The sequence below is a fragment of the Lissotriton helveticus genome, chromosome 4_1 (genome assembly GCF_964261635.1).
Source record: "Lissotriton helveticus chromosome 4_1, aLisHel1.1, whole genome shotgun sequence".
Classification (NCBI taxonomy): Eukaryota; Metazoa; Chordata; class Amphibia; order Caudata; family Salamandridae; genus Lissotriton; species Lissotriton helveticus.
In genome coordinates this window covers 1,851,334,634-1,851,357,785 of record NC_136063.1, presented here as the reverse complement: position 1 = coordinate 1,851,357,785, position 23,152 = coordinate 1,851,334,634, and the positions used below count along the sequence as shown (strand labels likewise).

Below are 23,152 nucleotides of genomic sequence, written 5' to 3'. Positions count from 1 at the left end.
GGGAAGTAGAATAGGGTACAGGTTGCACTGCCAGGGACACTCGGGCAGCAGGGTGCAGGGTGCTTTTGAGCCGTCGGGCGCTCAATGTTATTCAATGAGGAACTTGAAAAGGGAACAAAGGCTGCAGGCTCGGGACGAAGTATCTTCTGGAGCGACCAACACTTCCAGGGGTAAGTTGGGATCTTGGGAGGACAGGTAAGCACCCAGGAGTTGGACACAGGGGGCCGTGGGGCGCCGGCGTGTCTTTTGAGGTTGGGAAATCTTACCCCCTGCTGGTCGCGGTCAGAGGGGTCCTTTGTCCTGAGGCTGCGGTAGTCATCGGGGTCGTCGAGGAGGGTCCTTGGGCACTGAATTCTGAGTCAGAATCATCGCCGGGGGGATGTTCTCAGGGTCTTGTTTTACTCCAGCACAGGCCAGGCTTGGCGGGTGCAGAGGTCACAATGCCCTGGGTACCTAGGGTACCATTAATAGGGGCTGATATGTGGCCAGAGATGCCAATTGGGTTTAGGCTTTAGTATAGTTTTTAGGGAAGGAACACAGGTCCTGGGTACATGATTGGCAGGGACCCAGGGCACACCTAGGAAAGGTGCACCAGCTATGAGGCAAAAAGTGGGGGGTACTGCAACAGAAACTCACTTCCTCACAATCACTTACTGAGTAATTTAGCATCCGACTATCCCAGAATGCATCATTCTGCCCACTCTTAAGATGTATCGGAATTTGGAAGCCTTCAGAAGAAGTCGTGTAGCGGCATTCTGCAAAGATTGTAATATATTCTGTGCACATTTTGTAGTGCCTAAGTAGAGGGCATTAGAAAAGTCGATCCTGGAAAGAATGAGTGCAACGACGACCGGTGTTTGTAGCTCAAGAGGGATGAATGGGAATACTTTTATACTGATGATGAAATACCAGGTAGAAGTGGTGTGATTAATTTGCTCTCTGAACCCGAGCTGATCATCAAAGATCACGCCAAAAGGTTTTTACCTTTGGGGTGGGGTAGGAAGAGGGCTGAAGTCTGATGGCCACCAAGTAATGTTCCAGAAAGGAGTTTTCAAGCCCAAAAGAATCACCTACGTTTTGTAAACGTTCAGTTTCAAGAAGTTTGTTTGCATCCAGATTGACAATAAAAGAGCAACAGTCCTGTACTGGCCAGTGGTCCAATTCAGATACTCAATGACAGTTTCCCTTGATAGCTGGTTGCTGTGGAGCTTTACACATCTGAAGAAATGTACTTTTAAATTACTGGCTGCCGCCAAAGGGTTGAGAATAACATTGAATCTAAGTAGCTTGTTGACTTGAGGCAGCTATGACTATTCTGCATAGAGGCCGACTCTTTTGTTTTATTTAATGTTCACCTTTTACTTGGAAGATGTCTGTACACCTAGCAGAAAAGGCCTAAGATAGAGGTGGAAACTTTGTCTATCTCCATGGAAATGTAGGTAATATTCTTAGGACTAAAAAGAATGGGGTGCTGCTAGATAACAGAAGAGCCAGTCTACATCAATCCACACTAGAGTGAAGAGGTCAGTAGGACCAGGACGATGATCCTGTTGCCACTGTTCAGCACTGCCAATGATCACCCTCTAAGCAACAAAGATCTCAGGTTGATGGCCCTTGCGCCTCTCCACTTAGACGCTACATCTGTGCACCACCGGAGAACTGCATGTCCCAACACTGAGTGCCAATGCTTCAGCAGTTTGCCACTGCCCTACTTTCAATTTTTCATCAGCCTGAGTGTTAGGGCCCAGTACGCCCATCAGCATTTTTGATAACTCGTCACCATAACGTAAAGTTTCTTCCCTGTCTGTGTAGTTTTGCAGCTTGAAGAATTTTCTGGATTACAATGCTGTGCATTATTCCGCCATTTAGTGGTGGGGTCCAGAATTGTTGAATTTGTCTTTTTTTATTTTGTTTTGCTGGTGGGCGTCGACATACAACCATTTGGTGTCCCACTGTGATGTAGACTTCCAGTTTGCTGCTGATTGTTTTACTTTCTTTATTCTTATTATTTAATTTCCTCCTTTTTTTTATCTTCTCATCTTCTTTGGTGGAGGAGGGTGGGTTCACTAATAAACCCAGAAAATTCTTCAAGCTGCAAAACTACACCAACAGGTAAGAAACATTTTTCATTCTGCAGTGTGAGTATTTTCTGGGTTTACATGCTGTGCATAGATTTTGTAGCGTTTTGTTTGTTTTGTGGCGGTTGGATGGAAGATGAGCGTTGGTTTGTGATTAGATGCTGCAAGATTTTCTTTCCCTCTGGCGCTTCTTTATTAATTAGGATGTCCATGAAGTAGTGCTTTGTAAACATGTGCACTGAAGGTCATGTTGCAGCCATGCAGATGTCTTGAATTGGAGTACTGGCTAAAAAGGTGATAGTTGCTCCTTTATTTCTGGTTGAGTGCGCTCGGGGAGCTGTTTACAAAGGCTGTTGTGCTTGCTTGTGGCACAGCTGTATGGCTTGTGCAATCTATTGTGCAATTGTGTTTTTGGTTATTGGTCTTCCTAAGAAACTGTTTGTGAAGGATAGAAAGAGTTGCTTTGTTTTCCTGGATTCTTTCATTCTTTTAATATAGGACATGACTGCCCTCCTAGCGTCAATAGTGTGCAATGTTCTTTCTGCCTGTGTCTTTGGATTCTGGAAGAAACTTGGTATTTGAATGGACTGGTTTATGTGGAACTGTGGAACCACCTTTGTCATGAAGTGCAGGGCCATTCTCCTGACGATTCTGTCACTATTTATTTGGAAGTAGGGTTCCTGTAAAGTTAACGCCTGCAATTCACTAACTCTACGTAGTGATGTTATCGCTACAAAAAAGGCAGTCTTTAGTGTTCTCGTGGCTTTGTTCAGAGGCTCAAATGTTGCTTTTTTTAACTGTGCTAATAATATACTCAGGTGCCATGTGAGTGCAGGACCTTTTTTTGGCGGGGCAATTCTTTTTGCTCCTTCTAAGAATCTCTTGATCACAGGAGAGGTGAAGAAGCTCTTCTCTTTGTGTCCTCTTGTGTATGCCACGATTGCTGCCAAGTGATCCTTCAACGATGTGTAGGTTAACTTACTATGTAGTAGATGAGTCAAGTAATTCAGAACTGTCTTTTCCTTTGTGATTGTTAGGGACAGACCTTTTTTGATTCGCCATATGGAGTATCTTTTCCATTTGGCTGTATTACACTTTCTGGTGGTTGGTTTTCATGCTTCCCTTAGGACTGCCATTGTGCTTTTGTGCAAATTCTATGTCTTTGTGAACCATGTAGCGAATGCTTAGGCTTTCGGGTGGAGCACCCCACCCTGTTTAATGGTTAGTAAGTCTTGTCTGTTTGGTAATTTTTGGATTGATCCCTGAGATATTTCCATTACCACCGAGAACCAATTATATTTCACCCATTGTGGGGCAATGAGAATCATTGGTATGTGGCTGATCTTGCATTTGGTGATTACCTTGTGTTGTAGTGGTATCGGGGGTAAAGAATGGGCAAATATCCCAGACCTGCTTATCCATAGCGCATAGTGCAAAGCATTGGCATTTTGCGTTGTGGGGTGTTGCAAAGAGGTCAACCTCTGGAGTTCTTTGGAATATTTATTTGAGTTCGTACTGATTCATCTCCCACTCTTGGGATGATTAGGCTTGTCTGCTCAGCTTGTCCGCTTCCACATTGTCCTTCCCTGATAGGTGGATTGCTGTTACGTCTATGTTCCGTGGAATCGCCCACCTCCAGATTTGCTGAGCTAGAGTTGACAGTGCCAGAAAATGTGTCCCATCCCCTTTGTTAATGTAAAACATGGTGATTTATTGTATGTTTGTATCCGAATTGTCTTTCTGTGTAGCTGCTTTTGAAAGACTTTTAAGGCTGGGAAAACTGTTTTTAGGTACAGAATGTTTATGTGTTGTAGAGCTTCCTACTCTGTCCACAGTCTTCTCGCTTTGAGGTTGTTCATGTGGCCACCCCATCCAATCTGTGAGGTATCTGTAGTTATGGTCACTGTTGGAGGTGGTTGGGTGAGAGTCCTTCCTTGTGTTCCACATGCTATCTCTTGCTGTATTTTCTTTGTAACAACCACTAGATCGTCCCAACTGACTGTTGTTTGTAACAATTGAGTTTCAAGCCATTCTTGGAATGGTGTCATGTGTAGGTGAATGTGTGGGATTAAGTGAATGCATGATGCCATCATCCCTACTACTTTCCCCACTGTTCTCAATGTCAGAGAGTGCCGCTTCCAGTGAATCTGTGTCTCCTTCAGTATGGCTATTGTTTGTTTCTGGTTTGGGAACACTTTACCCAGCACAGTATTTATTCTTGCTCCTAAAAACATTTTTTTTTGTTATGGCTCTGTAGAGAATTTTTCCCAATGTATTGAGAAATCGAGCTTGGCCAATGTATCTATTAGTTGGTTTATGTGCATTTTGTAAAGGCTGTACGAGCTTGCTCTTACTAGCCAGTCATCTAAGTAAGGGTATACAAGGATCCCCTGTCTTTTTAAGTGTGCGGCTACCGCTGCTAGGAGCTTGGTAAACACCCTTGGTGCAGATTTTATTCCGAATGCCAGCACTTTGAATTGGTAGTGCGTGTTTTCGGCCATAAATCTTAATAGTCAATTGTGTTTTCTGTTCATGGGGATGTGCAAATAGGCATCCTTCAAGTCTATTGTTGTCATGTAGTGTCCTTCGTGCAACTGAGGTATTACCTCTTGCAGTGTTGTCATTTAGAATTTTTGCGCTTTTATGAATTTGCAGAGTGATCAGAGGTCTAATATAGGTCGCTTCGTACCATCTATTTTTGGAATAAGGAAGTACGTAGAGTAAATTCCTTAGTTTATATCTTTTTATGGTACGTGCTCTATCACTTTTTCTCGCTTCTAGCTCTTGTACTTTCTGGAGTAACAGAGCTGTTTCTTCTTTGGAATGTAGCTTACTTTTTGGTTTTTTGTTTGGAAGTGTTTTGACTAGTTCTATGCAGTACCCGTGGTATGCATGATGCAAGGTAGTGGGTGGATGGTTACCTGTACCCACTGGCCCTCTTGCGGATGCGCTTCCTCTACGTATTACACCTCTGAAATGTAGTGCTCCCATAGATCTTACTGTTTCATTGTCCTTTTTTAGTTGATTATGTGTGTCATTCACTGCGCTGCCACAGAGCTGTTGCCCATTAAATGGTGAGTTTAATATGATGTTTTGCACCCCTGGTTTGAATCCTGAGATGGGATCTGCATTCTTTTAGTTATACCTATTATCTGTCTGCTTAATGTTTCTGCAGCATCTGGGGAAGATTTTAGGCACACATTTGCAATGTTTTCCCCTTCTTCTACCAGGTGGCTTGCTCTTCGCTGATATTTCTCAGGTAGGTGTTTCAACAGATCTTCTACATCCTCCCAGTGCTGATATGCATACTTGTTTAGTAAGGCATTGGAATTGGCGATGCACCACTGGTTTGCTGCACTTCTTTCGACCTTTCTCCACATAAGGTCCAATCTTTTGCTTTCTTAATCTGGCGATACACCAATAGAGGTAGGTACATTAGCCCTTTTCCTGGCCAGGCCTGCTATGATGGAGTCCGACAGTGGCACAACAAGGTAAAACCCCTGGGGATACCTTCGGGTATTTAAACTTCACATCTTGCTGAGATAGGGAGAGGAGATCACGACTTCCATGCCGACACATTGACACTAGACGCTGAGATTCCTACAAGCAGACACTCCAGCTCGCAGCAGTCTGAACAACCTTGCGGGGTGTCCAACTCGAGACCAAGACGGGGTCCCACAGACTCTCACTTCAGGTAATGGGGTTGACTTTATCCTAGAGGGATTTGTGGCTTTAACAACTACACACATGCAAGGTACACTTAGGTACATCTAGCTAGGGTAGCATCGTAGGAGTAGGCATTTATTATTGTCATGTATTTCATATACTTGCTTGTTTTCATAATTATAACTAAATGGTAGAGATCTACTATCCTTTCACTTTTATAGTGCTTCGAATTATTTATATCTGTTAAGGTCTATTGGTTGTTTCAGCACACCAATTGTTCACTAGATTGACGAATGTTCAATAAATGCTTATTGAAAACATCCATACCGTTTATTCTGTGTACATCTCTGAGACTTAGTGAGCACGTCTGACTGAGTGAAAAGTATTGCACTGTTTCCACGATTCTGAGGGATCAGGGTTGTTGTGTTCGATAGTTGCAAGGAACTATTTTATCCTTGATAAGAGGAGTTTATAGTGGCACTGTGAGAAAGCTGGCATACAGGCCTGCATACCTGGTGGGGGTGTCTGGAATTAGTTCAGACACCAAACCTGCTATGTATGTTGTCTTAACGTGCAGATATTATATAGATTTATAAGAACTACACCACACCCCTTGTAAAGTGACCTTGTAGTATTCCCAGACTGACTTCAAAGCAGTAGAGCCCAAATGTATCTAAAAAAAAGTCTGTGATTTTTGCCTTAATAGCTGCACAAAATTGTTTCTCCAACAGCTAAAACCGATCTAACATCCATCTGGGTGCTGTTGTAATTCTAGATTGTAGAAAAAGATCAAAAGTGGGGGAAGTATGGTCTGCACAGCAATTAGGCAAAAACATTACAGTGGCCATCTAGTCTTAATTATGAAGTTTTAAAAAAATCTATTCCTGAGGCTGATTGAAACTTTTCAGAAAAAGAGGTTAATTGTTATGCTGATGGACTAGTAGTTCTCCACAGATCTATCAAGCCTAAATCCTTTTTATAAAAGCTGGAGAGCTTGAGCGCATGTCAGTTTATTTTTGGTAGGCCCTTTTTTTGTGATATCAAAAGAAAAGGACTGAAGCACATTAAAATCACCTCCTATGAGGACTGGATTGGGACAATCAACTAAAGCCAACCTCAGATCATAGAGTGATTCCGGGTGGTCTTCTATACAGCCATAATACGAAACTATATTAAAAACAAACTTTAGAATTTTAACTGCAAACGCGGCCCATCTCTCAGATCTGTCATACGGTTGATACAAATTAAGGAGGGCTCTCTATCCAGACAACATTACCATTTGAATATAGGGGCTGAGTACACACATATCTAGTCAGTCTAGATCAGTCTACATCTATGTCTCCAACCCGGGTCCAGCTTAAACCAGGAAAGAAGATCCATATAGATAACTTGTCTCCGACTAGAGTAAGGTCCCATATCTGAAAAAATAATTTCATGACAAGGCAAAACAAAAGACCTTGTAACAAACATTTGCCCCAAAACAATCCCTCCAGACCAAACCAGCTGTTGCATCATAATGTTTGATAGCTGCAGACATGATATTTTTCTTTGACTCTACATGGTCCCCAGCCTCTCGTGACCTGTCTGATGGAACCTCTTACATGGTCAGACAATTTTGCTCAATTTAAAAGACTTGAAAGTGAGCCAGGCAGTGTTTGTAACAGAATAGTTGGAGAAAAAATTGGACACACGGTCCAGAAAAGTCTTTTCTCTTCTACAACGAGTTTTGAAACCTTTCTTTTTTCAAAGGAGATTGTTTCAATAAAGAACCAGTTAGAAGATGAAGAGAAGTGGGCAAGGTGCTCGAATCTAAGGTTTGTTGGAGATTTCGAGTCTGAGGATCAGAATATTTCAGTGTCCGTGGTGGTGTGGTAGCTGATAGTAACATTTGTGCTATCTGGGATGAAGGGAGACTACACTATAATGAGAGCTCAGGGTCCCTATGACAGCTAAATCGAGCAGTTACCGACCAAGAGCAATTCTGGCAAATTTTGGAGAAACAGTTACCTCTCAAAGAAACGCAGTCTTCAGTTCAGTTCAGTTCCAGCGTCAGTGGCTCACTGTTATTTACTTCACAGGACTTGACCCAGGAAATATAGGAGCCTGAAGATGCTCAAGGATGCTGAAAATGTTGTGCCGTCAACAGGGTCTTCCTAAGGCCAGTCCACAGGCTTTGTAAGGTGCCCCCAGCACAGAGGGCTATCAGTCACCCAGTACAGAGGCTTCAGATGTGTCCTTCTTTTGGCAGTAACTGTCTTGTGGGCATCCTAGCTGCACTCAGACGACTCTCCCGGTTTCCGTAGACTCAGGTGCAACTTTTGAACATCGGGTCTCAGTCCTTTGTGCTTCATGGCAGCGAGTAGCGGCAATTTAAGAATCTGGGCTACCAACTCACCCCCACAGGCTTCTTCAGCTACTCTGGTGCTGTGCTGCGAACAGGAGGTCATCCAAATGACCCATGAAGGCTCTTATTTTGGCTGTGCTCAAGAGCTGACTTCTCCACAAGCAAGACATTGCAGGTACAGTCACTTTTCCTTTGCTAGCCACCAGGTTCAGCATGTGCAGTCCACATAGTTGTAGCTTCTCTTCACCTGGCCCTTGGTGAGCAGTCTTTCTTCGGTCCTCTTTTCCAGTCCAACAAGATCAGAGTTCTGGGTGCTGTTGCTGTGCCTAGAAAAAGCCTTTGGGGGGAGAAGGGGGTTAATGGTTGCGGTCACTAGCCAATAAGTTACAAGTTCTTTCCTGCCTGCTGACAATGTAATGTGAAATGTGCCATCTAGCTATACCAGACGTTTCTATTCTGCCCACACTGAAGATGGCAGAACCCCTCTCTCGGCATGTAGAAGTCCCTAGCAACAACCCAGAGGTATGGCTACCAAGGGGCCTACACGGCCCTGAAAAAAAAAGTCTGATAACTGGTTTCTCCTATTTGTAACCAGTGCCAGTCTGTCTGTCTTAACAATAGAGCAACTCCTCTCCCAAGTGTTTTTCCATTTGCCCTTCAAAGGCCCTTCTCCTTTGAAGCTCGCCTTTTGGATTTTCACCTGTGTAGCTTCCTGCCAAGGAAAGGTAACACCTCTCACCCACACAGCCTTCTATTGTGTCCATTCCTAGGAACTGATTGCACATCTTCCCAGAAGTGCAGAAAGCTGTCTCAGTGACAGACCCCATGTGCAATCGTGTACTGACACGAGACTTTGGGCAACAAAGTGGCAACTTTGTAAAAGTTGTAATACAACATGAATTTCGACTTGGGCCTCAAGTCGGGCATAATGTACTGAGTTGTTTGATACCTGACAGAATCAACTTTAATAGTCTCAGTCAGAAATTAGCAAGGCTGAGTGTCAACGTGTAACTCTGCACCCACCATAGGAGCGACTACTCTTCAAAGTAAAAACGACAATTGCAAGATTTTACTGCTGGAACTTGCAAAAGTATATTTTTCCACGTTCTAACATACTGAACCCTGTCTTAAGGCTCGATAAGCCTGCCTTAGGTTATCTGACATATATTAATGGCAAAGTTGAGTTAGCAGTTTAAAACTGCCCTGTCAGTCTATAGTGGATGACTGGGAGCCATGTTTTAACTTTATCAAACCCAGGGTGGTACAACCAATGCTTCAGTACCGGGGGGGGGGGGGGGGGGGCTCTAAGGTACAGGCCCTGGGTGCCACATACTAGGGGCCTAAAAGCTAAAAGTGTGTTAGCTTAAGCCAACTGAGTATAAACCAATCAAACATACACACTTTAAGGTCATGGCACTAGTACTGAGGTCTAGTTAAGGATTCAGTGCACTCTCTGAATAAAAAAAAAAGCAACATCAGCCCAAAACGTTGGTGGTGACCATACAAAAGAGGAATTTCCTTATAATAGTACTTTGACCAAAGTGGAAGGAAATGCTAAGAAGGCTTTATCAAGCAAGATTCTATTATCAGATTAAGCCTAAAAAAACACCTCACAAGGGTTGAGGAGGCAACCTAATGGTGTTGCCCATATAAGATAATGAGTGAACGACAGGTAAAGGTTCAATCTAAGACATTACGGCCATCATAGGTGTATGGTAAGTTTAAGTGTACCTCAAGAAAGACGTATGTTTAAAAACTAAAGATGGGAAATTATTCCTCTGCTAAATGTTGTTAGAAAGCAAGAATAATATTCAATGTGCATACATGATTACTTGTAAAAAAATGTTAAGGTCAGAGCGGGGAGTTAAGGGATTCTTATAGAGCGCGACTTTTCACCCTGGGGGGTCTCTGGGCACTGAGTCCTAACGTCCGTGGTCAAAGACCCATGTCTTGAGCTTTTCCCCGAATTCTTCAAGTGAGGGGCAGGTGCACAGGTGGAGAGGGAGGTTGTTCCAAGACATGGCGGTAAGGAAGGAGAAGGAATGCCTTCTGGAGCAGCTACGGTGCAGGTGGAGGAGTGGGCCAGGGCAAGGGAGGTGGAGCAGAGCTCCCTGCTAGGTGATGGAAGGTCAGGCAGTGGTTGATGTAGGCGGGCCCAGAGTTGTGGAGTGCCTTGCAAGTGTGAGTTAGGAACTTGAAGAGGCATCTGTTCTGTACAGGAAATCAGCTAGGGCACTAAGGTGGGGGGTGGTGCTGGTTGCCCTGGGGAGGAAGAGGATGAGTCTTGCTGTGGTGTTCTGGATGGTCTGGAGGCGGTTGAGTAGTTGTTTGGTGGTTCTGGCATAGAGTATGTTGCCGTAGTCAATGAGGCTGGTACTGAGGGATTGGGTGACTGTTTTCCTGGTGGAAACTGGTATCCATCGGAAGATCTTGCAGAGCATGCAGAGGGTGTGGAAGCAGGAGGAGGAGACAGCGTTGACTTGGTACTTCATGGTTAGTTGGTTGTTGAGGATAATTCTGAGGTTGTGTGTGTGGTTGTAGGAAGCAGGTGCGGGGCAGAATGCAGTGGGCTACCAGGAGTCATCCCAGGGAAGGAGTTATTTTCGAAGATGGGGACCTCAAACCTTTCAGAGTTGAGTTTAAGTTGGCCTTCATCCAGTTGCCAATGGTCAGACATGGTGTTCTGAAGTCAAAGAACTAATGCTCAGGGGGAGTGCTGCAGAAAATGTCTGGCAAAATGTTGTGGACTGACGAAGGAGGCACATGAGGAAGCTAGAGGAAGAAGAAGACAACCCAAGTACAGACAAAGCAGAGGAAAATAGGCAAGAATAATAAACACTTGCTGCTGAGGTAAATTAGGACTGAACTAATATACAACAGAATCAAGGAACACTGAGTGAATAGTGAAAAAACATTGCACCTTAACACAATTGAATTTAATAAAATATACACTTTTAATCAAATGTATTCCAAAATTATTGTTTTTGAAATGTAATATGCCCAATTTCCAGACTTTATTTTGAGAAATAAACTGTTGATTAGCAATGATTTCTGTGTAAATGTTTTTTTGCTAACATGGCTAAAGAACATCTTTTGAAAATCATTTATTAACAATAGCCATTTAATTTAAACGCAATTATTAAATAGCCACTGTCTTTCTAGTGAATCAATATTTTGTCTCAAAATGGTAGCTTTTAATTGATACAACAAAGAAGAGAAAGCCTAGCCTGTGCATTTACCTCATCACCCATCTGTGGGACAAATGGTGAACGACGAGGAGTGGTGTCCAAAATCCACTGTGGAGGCAGCCATTCTTCACTGGTCTCCCCCTCTACAGACAGTTTCTTTAAGACAAAAGCCAACACAAGAAAACAATAAAAACACATTTAGTTTTGTTCAGTTCACTTTAAAGCATATAAATGTAATTGAGGAAAGCCTTGGAATAAACTAATAGTTAAGGACAAATCTATTTTAGGACAGTTCTAAAAACATAACAATTCAAAGCCACTTAATCAGCATGCACAGCTGGCAGTGCAAAAAGAATTTTGTAGCATCCTGAATCTTCTATGCATTGTGTGTGCTGCTAAAAGCCTTCATCTGTCTCCATGTTACTGTCAGAGCGTGATGTCATCTGGTTCCGCAACTGTTATATTCAGCATGCATTTGTTGGCTGGTTCTCTATAAGCTGAGCTAAATCCAGGTGGAAGCATAGAAAAAATTATCAGGGGAATAGCACTGACTTGCATCTTGTTATGCTGCAGTCACAGCTAGGCACATTCCTGTCATCTAGTGTTGTGTTTGATAAAGTACAAAGGTTTTTCAAGAAATCTTAAGCTTCAGGCAAGAAGGCCCATATCCCGACACTGAACACAATAAAATTTGGCACAACAATTTCATCTTGTATTAGTGTTTCCCGAGCATGACATATGTTCGAATTACGATGAAATAGGTTTATTTGTTATCCTCTTCCTACACTGCCCAGAGGGCACATGCGACTCTCCCAGACAAAGGATACAAACCAATAGCTACAAATTTCACTTTCTGTCTGCAGTATTTGTCTATTGTAGATGCCTACACTGTGCATAATATGTAAAATGACCCACCCAACCTCTTTTCGAGCTTGGACACCAACACCACAGTCTCTGTGATAATAGGCACACAGGAACTTTGAGTTATTCTGCAAATTTAGACAAGATATATATTAACCAGAAAGGTAATGGTGGTCCCTTCCCATGCACATATATTGTGTTCCGAGTGACACTTAAGAGTTGTTGATTAGCATTTGAGTGACAAGTTTCTGGTCAATGCAAGTCTTGCAAGTCTTGCAAGTCATGTTTGGAAGTACATTTACCTTGAGGTGGCTAGACAAATAGCAATGCGAAAAGCTTTTAGGTGTCCAATCCAATATGGAATAGCTTTCTTCTCATCTACTATATTCAGTGAATAACTTGCTGCTGACCAAACTATTAGTGAAAACGTTACAGAACTAGTTTGAATAATGTGACGAGGTTAAAAAAAGACTCTCAGGAAGAGTTTTTGGGGTGTACCCATGATACTAGTCTGTACATCTTTATTCGTATACAGGTCTCATCTACAGGTAGTGCTTGCAACTCACTGACTGCAAATAAGTGATGCTAAGTAGAAGACGAATTCCTAGGTCACCTCTGTGAGACCGAAATACATCAATATAGCAGACTAAAAACGTTAGTACCACCAAAGTATGTGTGGCATCCAACTCTCATAAGTCTCTGGAGAAGGAGCCTGATCTGCACCAGACTATTGGGTGCAGTGAGGTGAGATGCCAATGTTAGCGTTTTAAATAAAGTTTCCTGTCCCTGTGCAAGGCCCTTGAAATGTGTGCTTAGTCACATCCTCACTCCATTGCTCAGGATCTAGTTGCATTTCTAGCTTTCTCTAAAAAGGAGACAGGGCTTCATTTATAAATGCTATTAGGTCCTTTTCCTGAGAGGGGCTGCTGATGAGTCTTTCTGAGCACTGCCATTTGGCAGAGGTTGGGATTGAGGAGTGGCACTGAAGTGTCTGTTGTTCAGAGTGTGAAGTGTCCATTGAATGTGGCACTTTTTTTGTCCCTTCACTATTCACTGGTGAACATAGCTTTTAATTTCCAGGTAAGGAATGCTCACACCTTTTTGTGCCTCTGCTGTGAAGGATATTATTTTACACAAAGCCTGTGTCTTGGAGAGGATACAAGAAAGAAGTACCACCCCAAACTGGTTCTGAGAGTACAGACATATAATCTACCTCCCTGCCTGCTTTGACTGTATAAAGATTTTAGCTGCTGACCCACTTGATTTAGCTTCAAGTTCTATTGGACCAAGAGCAGGAGCTTGGAGGGATTGGGGTGGTGGGAGGTTCTATTATAGTTGGGAAGGGCTGATCCCGATATTGCCTTATGTACATTATATTGATATATTAGGATGGGTCAAGTGCAGTCTTAGCACGATTGATGTATAGCACATACTGACAATGTAGGAAAGTGCCCCATTTTGACATGGTCAACCCCAAGTTTTGCCTGGTATTTGATACAATTTTGACAGACATGCACAGGGTTCCTGTTATCCAGGGACCCCAGTGCCAGATCTCTTTCCCTAAAACTGTACAATTGTTTCCCAATTGACAATATCTTTAGCACCTCCTGTAAGTGCAAAGTAAATGGTTCTCCTGGTACCCAGGGCAGGGATACTAAAGCGGGTCTCTAAGGGCTGCAGTATATATTGAGCCACTCTAAGGGAACCCTCACCACACTCCTGCAAACTGTTAGTACATGCTGAGTGACATGGTGCAGAGAAAAGTGAAGACAAGATATGCACACCTCTCCTGTGTGGCATGCCTGCAGATAGTGCATGTAATATAAGTAAGTCACACCTACAGCAGGCCTTATAGCCCTTAGGCAGGGTGCATTATATTACATGTGAAGACATATCTGCATGAGCAGACATGCCCCTGTGATGTCCCTGCCAATTCATGGACACTGCTAGCAAAAAGGCGCGGCACCAACTGCCGGACTTCAAGCAACTTTCGGGACACTCCCGCAAAGTCTTCAGCGCCATGGCCCGGCAGTCGGGGCACGACTTGGGGTCGTGGTCGCGCCCCAGGCAGTAGAGACACACGCGGTGCGGGTCCCTCACCGACATTATGCGATGACAGTTCCCGCAGGACTTGAAGTTGGGCATCCCTAAACCACCAGGAGTCGATTGACTTGAAAAATAGAGACAAAAAGGCTCCGAAAAACTCAGTTAAAAAGTCACTGGGGGTATCGCTCTCTCCGGATCTGAGCTTGTTGGCGTGGAAAAAGAAAGAAATGACATGAGAGCACAAGGGTGGCGTCTAAGTAGCTGCCGCAACGTCACTTGGCGACCACGACTCCAACGACGGACGCGGAGCCGCACAACGCCACTTTCTGACATACAGGGTACTGCTGACAAAAACTTCAGATCCAGTCTGATGCCTGGGGGTAATTCTAAGGTAAGGAATCTATCACTATGTGTTTCTTTCAGATAGGAGAAGCAAGGTAACAATGCGATTTTCAAGATTGATGTGGTATTGAAGCTCATGAATAATACAATGAGCTATCTAGCCATTACATAAGGATTCCAGCAGGAGAGGTAGGACACTTCGGATCATCGGGACAAAAGAAAGAGGAGGCGAAGCAAGGCGAGAGAGACATCGAGGAAGTACAGAGGACGTAGGAGGAGTAATGCCATTTATATCTGATATTGGTGTTTACCTCAACAGGACAATAACGTATGTAAGGATAAACCCACCAGTTAGCTATGAAGGCACTTCAGGCGGTACTTTATAATTAATGGACCCTAATTGTGATATTGTAACAAATACGAAACATACACATTTGAACTATATGTATAATATTACTGTTGTATTCCAAAATGAACATAATCTGGTTTTTGTTGAAACTGATACGAAAAGGTACGCACAGGAACCATAAGTATATTACTACTGCTATACATGTTGTATTCTAAACGACTAACCGCATGTAACTGTGAAGCGCTAAGATACCCCATGGTCATGTTGGCGCTATAAAAAAATCTATAAATAAATAAAGAGGAACAGAGACGTGGGAAAGGGAGCCTAAAGCGACCTGAGGAAAGAATCTACAGTGGGAGGAACCATCAGAGTCTCACACGCTCACCCGGCAGCCTACAGGAAGAAGGCAGTGCAGTCCAGTCTGCCACGGCACATGGGGAGGGCCGTGGTCACAGGCAAGTGCTGCGTTCAACATTTCTGCACTCGACTAATTGGCGGCTCTAAGGGACTGAGATTTCCTGTATACACCACGGGAAAAGTTGAGCACTTGGCCAGTTATGGTTCACTGGGGACATGTTTGGTATTGGCACTGAAACTCCGCTGTGTCTAGTCACTGGGCGTTTCCTTATATAGAGGAGACTTTTCTAAAGAGTAGTATTTATTTCTTTCTTTTGAGTGACCAAAGTTTTTTTTCCTGGAGTGGCATTGTGGGACTAATAGAAGAAGTGATAGTGACAAGAGTTCATACCGATGTGAACTGATTCTACCTTCGAAAGCCAAAGCCTTCTTGGAAGTGAAACTTTATTATAGTCACAATAAAATTGTCTATCGTAAAAATACTTTCAAGTATGCAGTGATTGTAAAACCTGTGACAGAGACTTACAATAAGTTTTGGTCTATGCTGCAGTACCGGAACAGCTTTATTGGACATTCGAGAGAGAATACTCCAAACCACAGAAGAGTGGTCAGCAGCTCTTTTGAAGATGCGTTGACCTCTTGTTTGATTTGACACTTAAAATTCCTACATGAGAAGTTGCGTCTGAGGGAACCCATTTAGACCAAAAAGTGATGGAGAACATGTTTCAAAAAGGGCATCGCTCCTAATGTGAGAGTCCAATCAGTAATGATGTGCGCTTGTATAAACAGATGCCCAGGTAGCAACATTACAAATTTCAAACATAGGAACCCCCAGATAAAACTGAGGAAGCTGCTTTAGCCGTAGAGAAATATGCCTCAATGCCCTCCAGCACTAATATACAAAGGACGATCCAGCAGAGAACTGTTTTCTCTTTCTTCTGTTCCACAAATTCGACAAACAATTGATCTTCCATGGGCGCATCCTTGCATGTTTACTGTAACAACCATGGAAATACTTGTCATCCTTAGAAGGGCGAGGAGAAGGAAAGAAAACTGGCAGTGCAGTGGTCTTAAGATACATGAAACTGTCAAACTAACTAGGGTAAACATGCTGCTCCAATGTATAGTATCAACTTGTCAGGAAACAAAATAGTTAAAGGCGAGACAAGTAGTAGGGACTGAAATTCACAGATTCTGTAAAGTAGTAACCATGATCAAGGTGGATTACATTACTTATCCTGTAAACTTATCCTGTACACATCTCCTCCTAACATGTAGCCCTGTAGATTCACATGCTTTGGATATTTCTTCCATCTAGTGTTGGGGCTGGACATTATAGGTTGTTTTTCGTCAAAGAAGTTTTGAGTTATGAGGTGCAGAGTGACCCTCCCTTAGTCCAAAATGCATCTGGGCCTTAATTCTAACCTTAGATTATTTTCTGCAAAGTATGGTGAAAGGAAGAGTGAGAGCTTGAGTACGTAGATATGTAACAATATACCTATGCATTACAGTTGCTAAAAGATAAAAAACATAGGCTGTCACTGCACATGAATGGGGTAGAAGAAGGGTGCATGTGAATAAACAGCACTACACCCTACGAACAGATGATTACAGGGAAAGGAACAAAATCTGTTCATAGCATATGTTGTGTAAATGCACATGCTTTGTAACTTACTGCAAAGCAGTATCCACCAGTAGTGGTTAGTGATCAGCTGGCATAATCTTTTTTTTTTTAAATCTTTTTATTAACGTAAACAAAAAAGAAAAAGCATCAGGTGACGTACATCTCCATTCATAGTAATCAATTGTACATTTCCATGTGTCAGAATACTTTAGGATGATAGTAAGGGTCACTGGGAATCCAACGCTACTATATCTTCACCAACATTCGGGGGAGTACATATATTCCCTCTGTAGTCATTCCAAATGCCTCAGATCTTGCCCCATTTTTGGGGCCGGCCCCTCGCAACGTATACAGATCTTTCCCTGAACATGCACCAATCAAGATCTTACACCCATTTCCCAATCTGTGGCACCTGACTGGCCCCCCACATCTGTACTATGTTACGCTTGGCGACCATACATGCCAAAGTCACCCATTGCTTCCCGTGTGAGTTCAGGTCAGTTGGCTCCCATACATTCAATATACAACGCCGGGTCTCTACCGCTAGCTCCACCCCCATTACCTCTCGGATTTCTCGTGAACCTTGACCCAGTATTCCTGTATTACTGCACACTGCCACAAAACATGCATGAACGTTCCAATCTCCCCACATCCCCTCCTGCAGTCTCCGCTGTCCGCCAGACCCATATGTACCAATCGTGGACCTGTGATGTATGTTCTGTGTAGGATCTTCAGCTGCACCAGTCTGAGTCGCATTTGGATGGCTACTAATTTCGGGGAGGAAAACACCTCCCTCCAGTCTTCATCGTCCAAAACTATGCCATCTCCGCACCACTTTTCCCTGAGGATCACCAGGCGGTCACTCATGTGGTTAGTCAATTTTTTATAAATCAATGAGATGGGTTTGGTCTGCAGAATACCATCCAGTACTCGGTCCTCTAGTGGGGAGGCCTCAGGGAGTTCAGTGTCCCTTGGAACATTAGCGAGCAGGGCATGTCTGACCTGGAGGTATCGGAAATGCTCACACTCATGCATCTGATGTCTTTCCTGTAAGGCGGCAATCGTAAGTATCCCGTCCCTCCCCCACATGTCCTTTATTTGCGAGATCCCAATGAGGTCCCATCTATCAAAGCCCTTCGTACTCCACAAACTACCCAGTCTCTCCGAGCTCCACAGTGGGGTTGCCATAGTAAGTCTCCCCTCCCACTGAAGGCATCTATTAGCGGCATGCCATACGTGAATTGCATGGGCCGCTGGCCCTACGAGGGGAAACCGACCATTCCTAGCATACAGTGCCCTAGTGAACTCACCCCCTGGCATCTGACCGCGGTCCATCGCATACCCAGGGTCCAGGGGAGACCCATAAATAGCGTGATTTATTGCCACCAACTGAGAAGCCCAATAATATTTACGGAGGTCTGGAAGACCAATACCTCCGTCGTACCAGGGGAGAGTAAGTTTGGAGAAAGCAATACGGGGTCTGCCCTCCCAGAGAAGCTGTCTCTGGAGGGACTCTATATCCTTGAAATAAGAGGGGGGCACCGGGTCCATAGTGTTTTGGAGCGCATAGAGGAGACGAGGGAGAGCCATCATTTTAAATAATACCGCACAACCCAACAAGGAGAGCGGCAGTGATTTCCACCTTGCCACGTCTTTTCGGACTTTAGCTAGTGGGGGCTCCAGGTTCTTTTCGTATCTCAGTTTCGGATCTTTAGTCACGAATATGCCCAGATATTGAAAACCCACATTCTCAACCCGTAGCGGCCAGGAATTCGGGACGACCGGGGTGTCACCACTGATGACAAAAAGCACCGATTTCGCCCAGTTAATAGCAAAACCAGAATATCTTCCAAATATGACCAGGACATCCATAAAAGCTATCAAAGAGGCCCGGGGGTTGGTAAGGTAGAACAGGATATCATCTGCGTAGAGTGAGATCTTATCCTCCCACTCGGATGTCCATCGCCGCCCACGAATCGACCGGTCCCAACGGACCCATGTCGCGGGCGGCTCCAGAGCCAATGCAAACAGCAGTGGGGACAAGAGACATCCCTGTCTTGAGCCCTTTCCCAGGGGAAAGTCGACGGATTTATGGCTGTTTACCACAACCCTGGCAAAGGGACTGGTGTATAATAGACGGACCCAGTCAATGAACTCCTTGCCGATACCCATCTTCGCCAGGACTGCGAACAAATAGGGCCATTCGATCATATCAAAGGCCCTTGTCGCGTCTAACGACAACAAAACAGCTGGTTCATGTATGCTCGACGCGCCACCCAGGGCCCCATGTAGTCTCCTGAGATTGAGGGCTGTATTCCGACACGGCTTGAAACCAGATTGGTCCGGGTGGACCAGGGTTAATATGACCTTGACCAGCCTTGTCGCCAATAGTTTAGCCAACACCTTAGGTTCAGCATTGAGTAGTGAGATCGGCCGATAAGAAGAGCACTCCACTCTGGGCTTGCCGTCTTTATGGATAACTACGATGTTTGCAACACGCTGGTCGTATGGGAGCTGGCCCATTTCTCTACTTTCGACGAACATGGCACGGAGAAAGGGTGCAAGTTTATTCGCATTGAGTTTATAGAGCTCTATGGGGATTCTGTTCGGGCCAGAGGCCTTCCCAGAATGGACGCCCCTAATGGCCTGCGCCACCTCATCACCTGTGAGGGGAGAGTCCAGATACTTCGTGTCCTCCTCCAAGAGGCTGGGCATTGGGATATCATGTACCATGGACGCATTTTCGGCCTCCGTATAGGTGCCTGCCGAGTGATAGACCAATTTATAATACGCTGAGGACTCATCTGTGATTCGTTGTGGGTCTGTCACCAATCCCGATTCCACCGTCTGTATTTCAGGCACCAACCGTGATGCCCACTCCCCTTTCGCCAACCACATTATCAATTTCCCAGCCTTATCGCCATGCTCATAGACCCTACTTTGAGTGTCAGCGATCTGAAGTTTGGCCCTATCCCTAGCCAGGCTACGGTATTCGTCACAGAGAAGTTTCAGTCTATGCAACCCCTCCAGGCCAGCATCTCCGGAGACCTCCCCCTCCAGTGCTATCAATTCTGCGTCCACTCTGTCCACTTCAGCCCGAACCTTCCTCCTCTTCCCGGAGACCAGTGACAGCATCTCCCCTCTGATAACCGTCTTGTATGCCGCCCACAGGGACCGCGCCGAATCCACCGTTCCTACATTGTCCTGGAAGTACCGATCAGTAATTTGTATCACCTCTTTCTTGGTATTGGGGTCTATTAAGTGCCAAGCGTTGATAGGAGCTATCCTGCCCACGTCTCTCTGACCCACCACTAGACTGCGCCAGACCGGGGAGTGATCAGAAATCCCACTCCCCAAATTCCGCACCTCTCGAAGCCATGCCGCCTGCAGTGCTGGCACTAAAACAAGCCCGCCCCACCCCCTACTTACTACATCCCATTATTACATCCTGCGAACATCTTTATGTCCAGGCCTATTGTTCATCTGCGTCCTCACGATCTCGCCTCTCTGCCTCCGTCGCGTGGATACTGTCCAGCCAATCCGCCGCCACCTTGGGGTTGTCGAAGAACCAGGCTTTACCGTTGAGTTCCACCCGAAGCCAAGCCGGAAACATCATGGCGTACTTTAGTCCTTTGTCCCTCAGTTTCTTCTTTACCGAGAAGAAACCCTGACGCTGTCTTTGGACCATTGGGTAAAATCTGGGAAGAGAGATAAGGTAGCGTTTTCAAACTTCAAGGGGGCCCCAGCCCGCGCCGCCTGCAAGATCGCATCTCGGTCCCGAAAGTTAAGGGCCCTGGCGATCATCGGTCGAGGGGGTGCCCCTGGCCTGGGTCTTCCGCCGGTAACTCTGTGTGCTCGCTCTATCGTGAAAAATTTACTGAGGCCTTTAGGTTTAAGGTGATTTAAAGCTATATTTTCAACGAAGAGATCCGGGGTTTGCCCTTCCGATTTCTTGGGCACCCCGAGAATCCGTACATTATTCCGCCTGGCCCTGCCTTCAAAATTGTCCAGCTTGCGTGCCGCAAGAGCGCCCGATGTCTTAAGTTCTATCACCTCTTGTTGCAACTGATTCACATTGTCTATTAAACTGGCCGTCTTGACCTCAAGTGTCTTTACCTACTCGTTGGCCCTTGTCAGGTCCGCCCGCAGCAGCCCCACCTCTATGTCGACTGTATCAAGCTTGTTGTCCATAGTTTCCATCTTTTTCCCCAGGGTTGTCTGGACCCCCGTGATAGCCGCCATCAGACCGGTCAGCGTCAGTTCCGCGGGGGCATTAGCCACTTCCTCGCTCCCAGACTGGGTCTTCGTCGGCGCCCCTGGAGACCCCTTTGGGATAGTGTAGCGGTCCAGCTGGTTCGATTGTATGTTCCTGGATCCCTTGGAGGACCAGGGCTGCGGCCTTCCCACCTCAGGTTTTGATGCCATGACTTCGCCCTTACTCCCTGGGCCTGGCCAGGTCGCAGTCCACTCTCAAAGTCGGCACCCCAATCTGCCGCCAGCCTCCACCCTACAACAGATTCGATAGATGTCGTCTCGGCGTCACTCAAACACCGATGGGTCACGTCTAACCACTCGCTCAGGGTCAGTCACGAAAGTCCTCACTCCTCCCAGGAGCAATCCAAAAAGTTATATTCCCTGCTCAGTGCGGCTCCACCAGACACCCCATCCGCACTCAACTCACCGGACACCTCACAGGATGGTCCATTAGATCCCCACAATGGCTCAGGCGACCTTCGCATGTCGCAGTAGTCCCCTCATGTTGTGCCACTGCTCAGCCGATTTCGACCTCCGTGCCCTCAAGTGAGGCCAGAGGCTGCATCCCAGACTCACGGATCACCCCTCCGCCATACCAGTGCGTCCGTGAATGCCACTCGTCTTGTGCGGATTTTGCCTGCGAACATCGTCTGTGCGGACAGCGCCCAGGATGGGCCCGGCCGGCCCCGAGTCCACTGTGCCAAGAATGCACTTTCCCACTTCTGTGGCCCACTGTTATGTCAAGGCCTCTTACACTGTTCAAAAGCAGTCGCACCCAGGACCCCCACCAGCAATCAGGCTCCCCGGCGCTGCCGTCGCTCCTCCAATGCTGCGGGACAAACTCGCTGCCCCACTGGGTTCCCGGAGTCCTCCGGGAGATGTTACTGCAGCGGCCGGGGCAGTGACAAACACTTCAGGGCAACTACAGTCCCGAGAGGCTCCCACCTGCACAGCTCTCAACGCGCCAGGGGGGCATCGTACCATCCAGCACTCTCTCCCTGTAATCCCGGAGGGCGCGCGCCTGGGCCTCTGAAAGGACCGAAGAAAGGCCGGCCTCGCCCCCGGGTGTTGGCGCACTCGCCGCTGGCTCCCAGGCATGCGAGTCCCCGGCTTTCGCGCCGGACCAGGCCTCACTCTAGGCTGCAGCGCAGCGTCACCCCCCGGGCACAGATTTGAACCGCGGAGGCTGCGTTGGGTGTCGCCTTTGTTCAGACGTCCGGGAGTGGGGTGTGGGCCAGGATAAATGTCAGGATTGCCGGGCAGGGAACGGCGGCCGGCGGAGCAGATTCCTTACGCGGCCATCTTGGTCGCCGGTCGGCTCCTCTCCCCAGCTGGCATAATCTTAATACTCTTTGGCCAACCTTAGCTTGTTATTGTGCAATTATATCCACTCAGTAATGTTTAATAAAGGTGTGTGGTGATGACCAAGCTGCTGCCTTACGTAAGTCAGTTATGGCAATTTGTTCTTAAAAAGCAATGGAAGGTCCCTTTTTCTGTGTTGTATGGGATCTCTGGGGTATAAAAAGCACCCGGTTTGCCTTTGAATAGCAGGTTTGAATACATTATACAATCTATCTTGCAATCCTGCCTTGGAAAATGCTTGCCCTCTCTGTGGTGTTGCACTGGCAACAAACAGTTGATTAGACTTTCAGAAGGCTTTTGTCCTATGAATGTAGTAGCACATGAGCTTCCTTTTTACCTCCAATGCCTGTAAACCATTTTGGCAACAAATACTCATTTCCCAAACAGTACTGGCAAACCTATGAATTGATCTGAAGTGAAATGGATGGAGGTGGTCCTGGGGTATGGGCCTCAAGGCGCTTTGGGGGTGATACGGGCAGCTCCATCTCATCCGAAGAGCCAGTTCTTAAGGCTCTTGCTGAATGCTTACAGTGTTGGGGTTTGTCTGATGCTGAGGGGGAGTTTGTTCCAGGTCTTGGCTGCGATGTAGAAAGATCGCCCCTCCCAACGCTCTGGCTCTGCGGATGCATGGGATTTCGTCCAGGGCTAGGTCGGCAGAGCGGAGGCTTGTCTTAGATCCAC

General features: G+C 45.8%; 1 protein-coding gene across 2 annotated transcripts in view; it reads right to left on the bottom strand.

The window, feature by feature from the left end:
* Positions 1–23,152, bottom strand: part of BRWD3 (bromodomain and WD repeat domain containing 3) — a 1,637,103-nt gene that overhangs the window by 970,412 nt on the left and 643,539 nt on the right. For both annotated transcript variants that reach the window (XM_078688510.1, XM_078688511.1), the window contains one exon: positions 11,328–11,432. In XM_078688510.1, the coding sequence (XP_078544636.1) occupies positions 11,328–11,432 (105 nt within the window). The remainder of the gene's footprint in view (positions 1–11,327; positions 11,433–23,152) is intronic.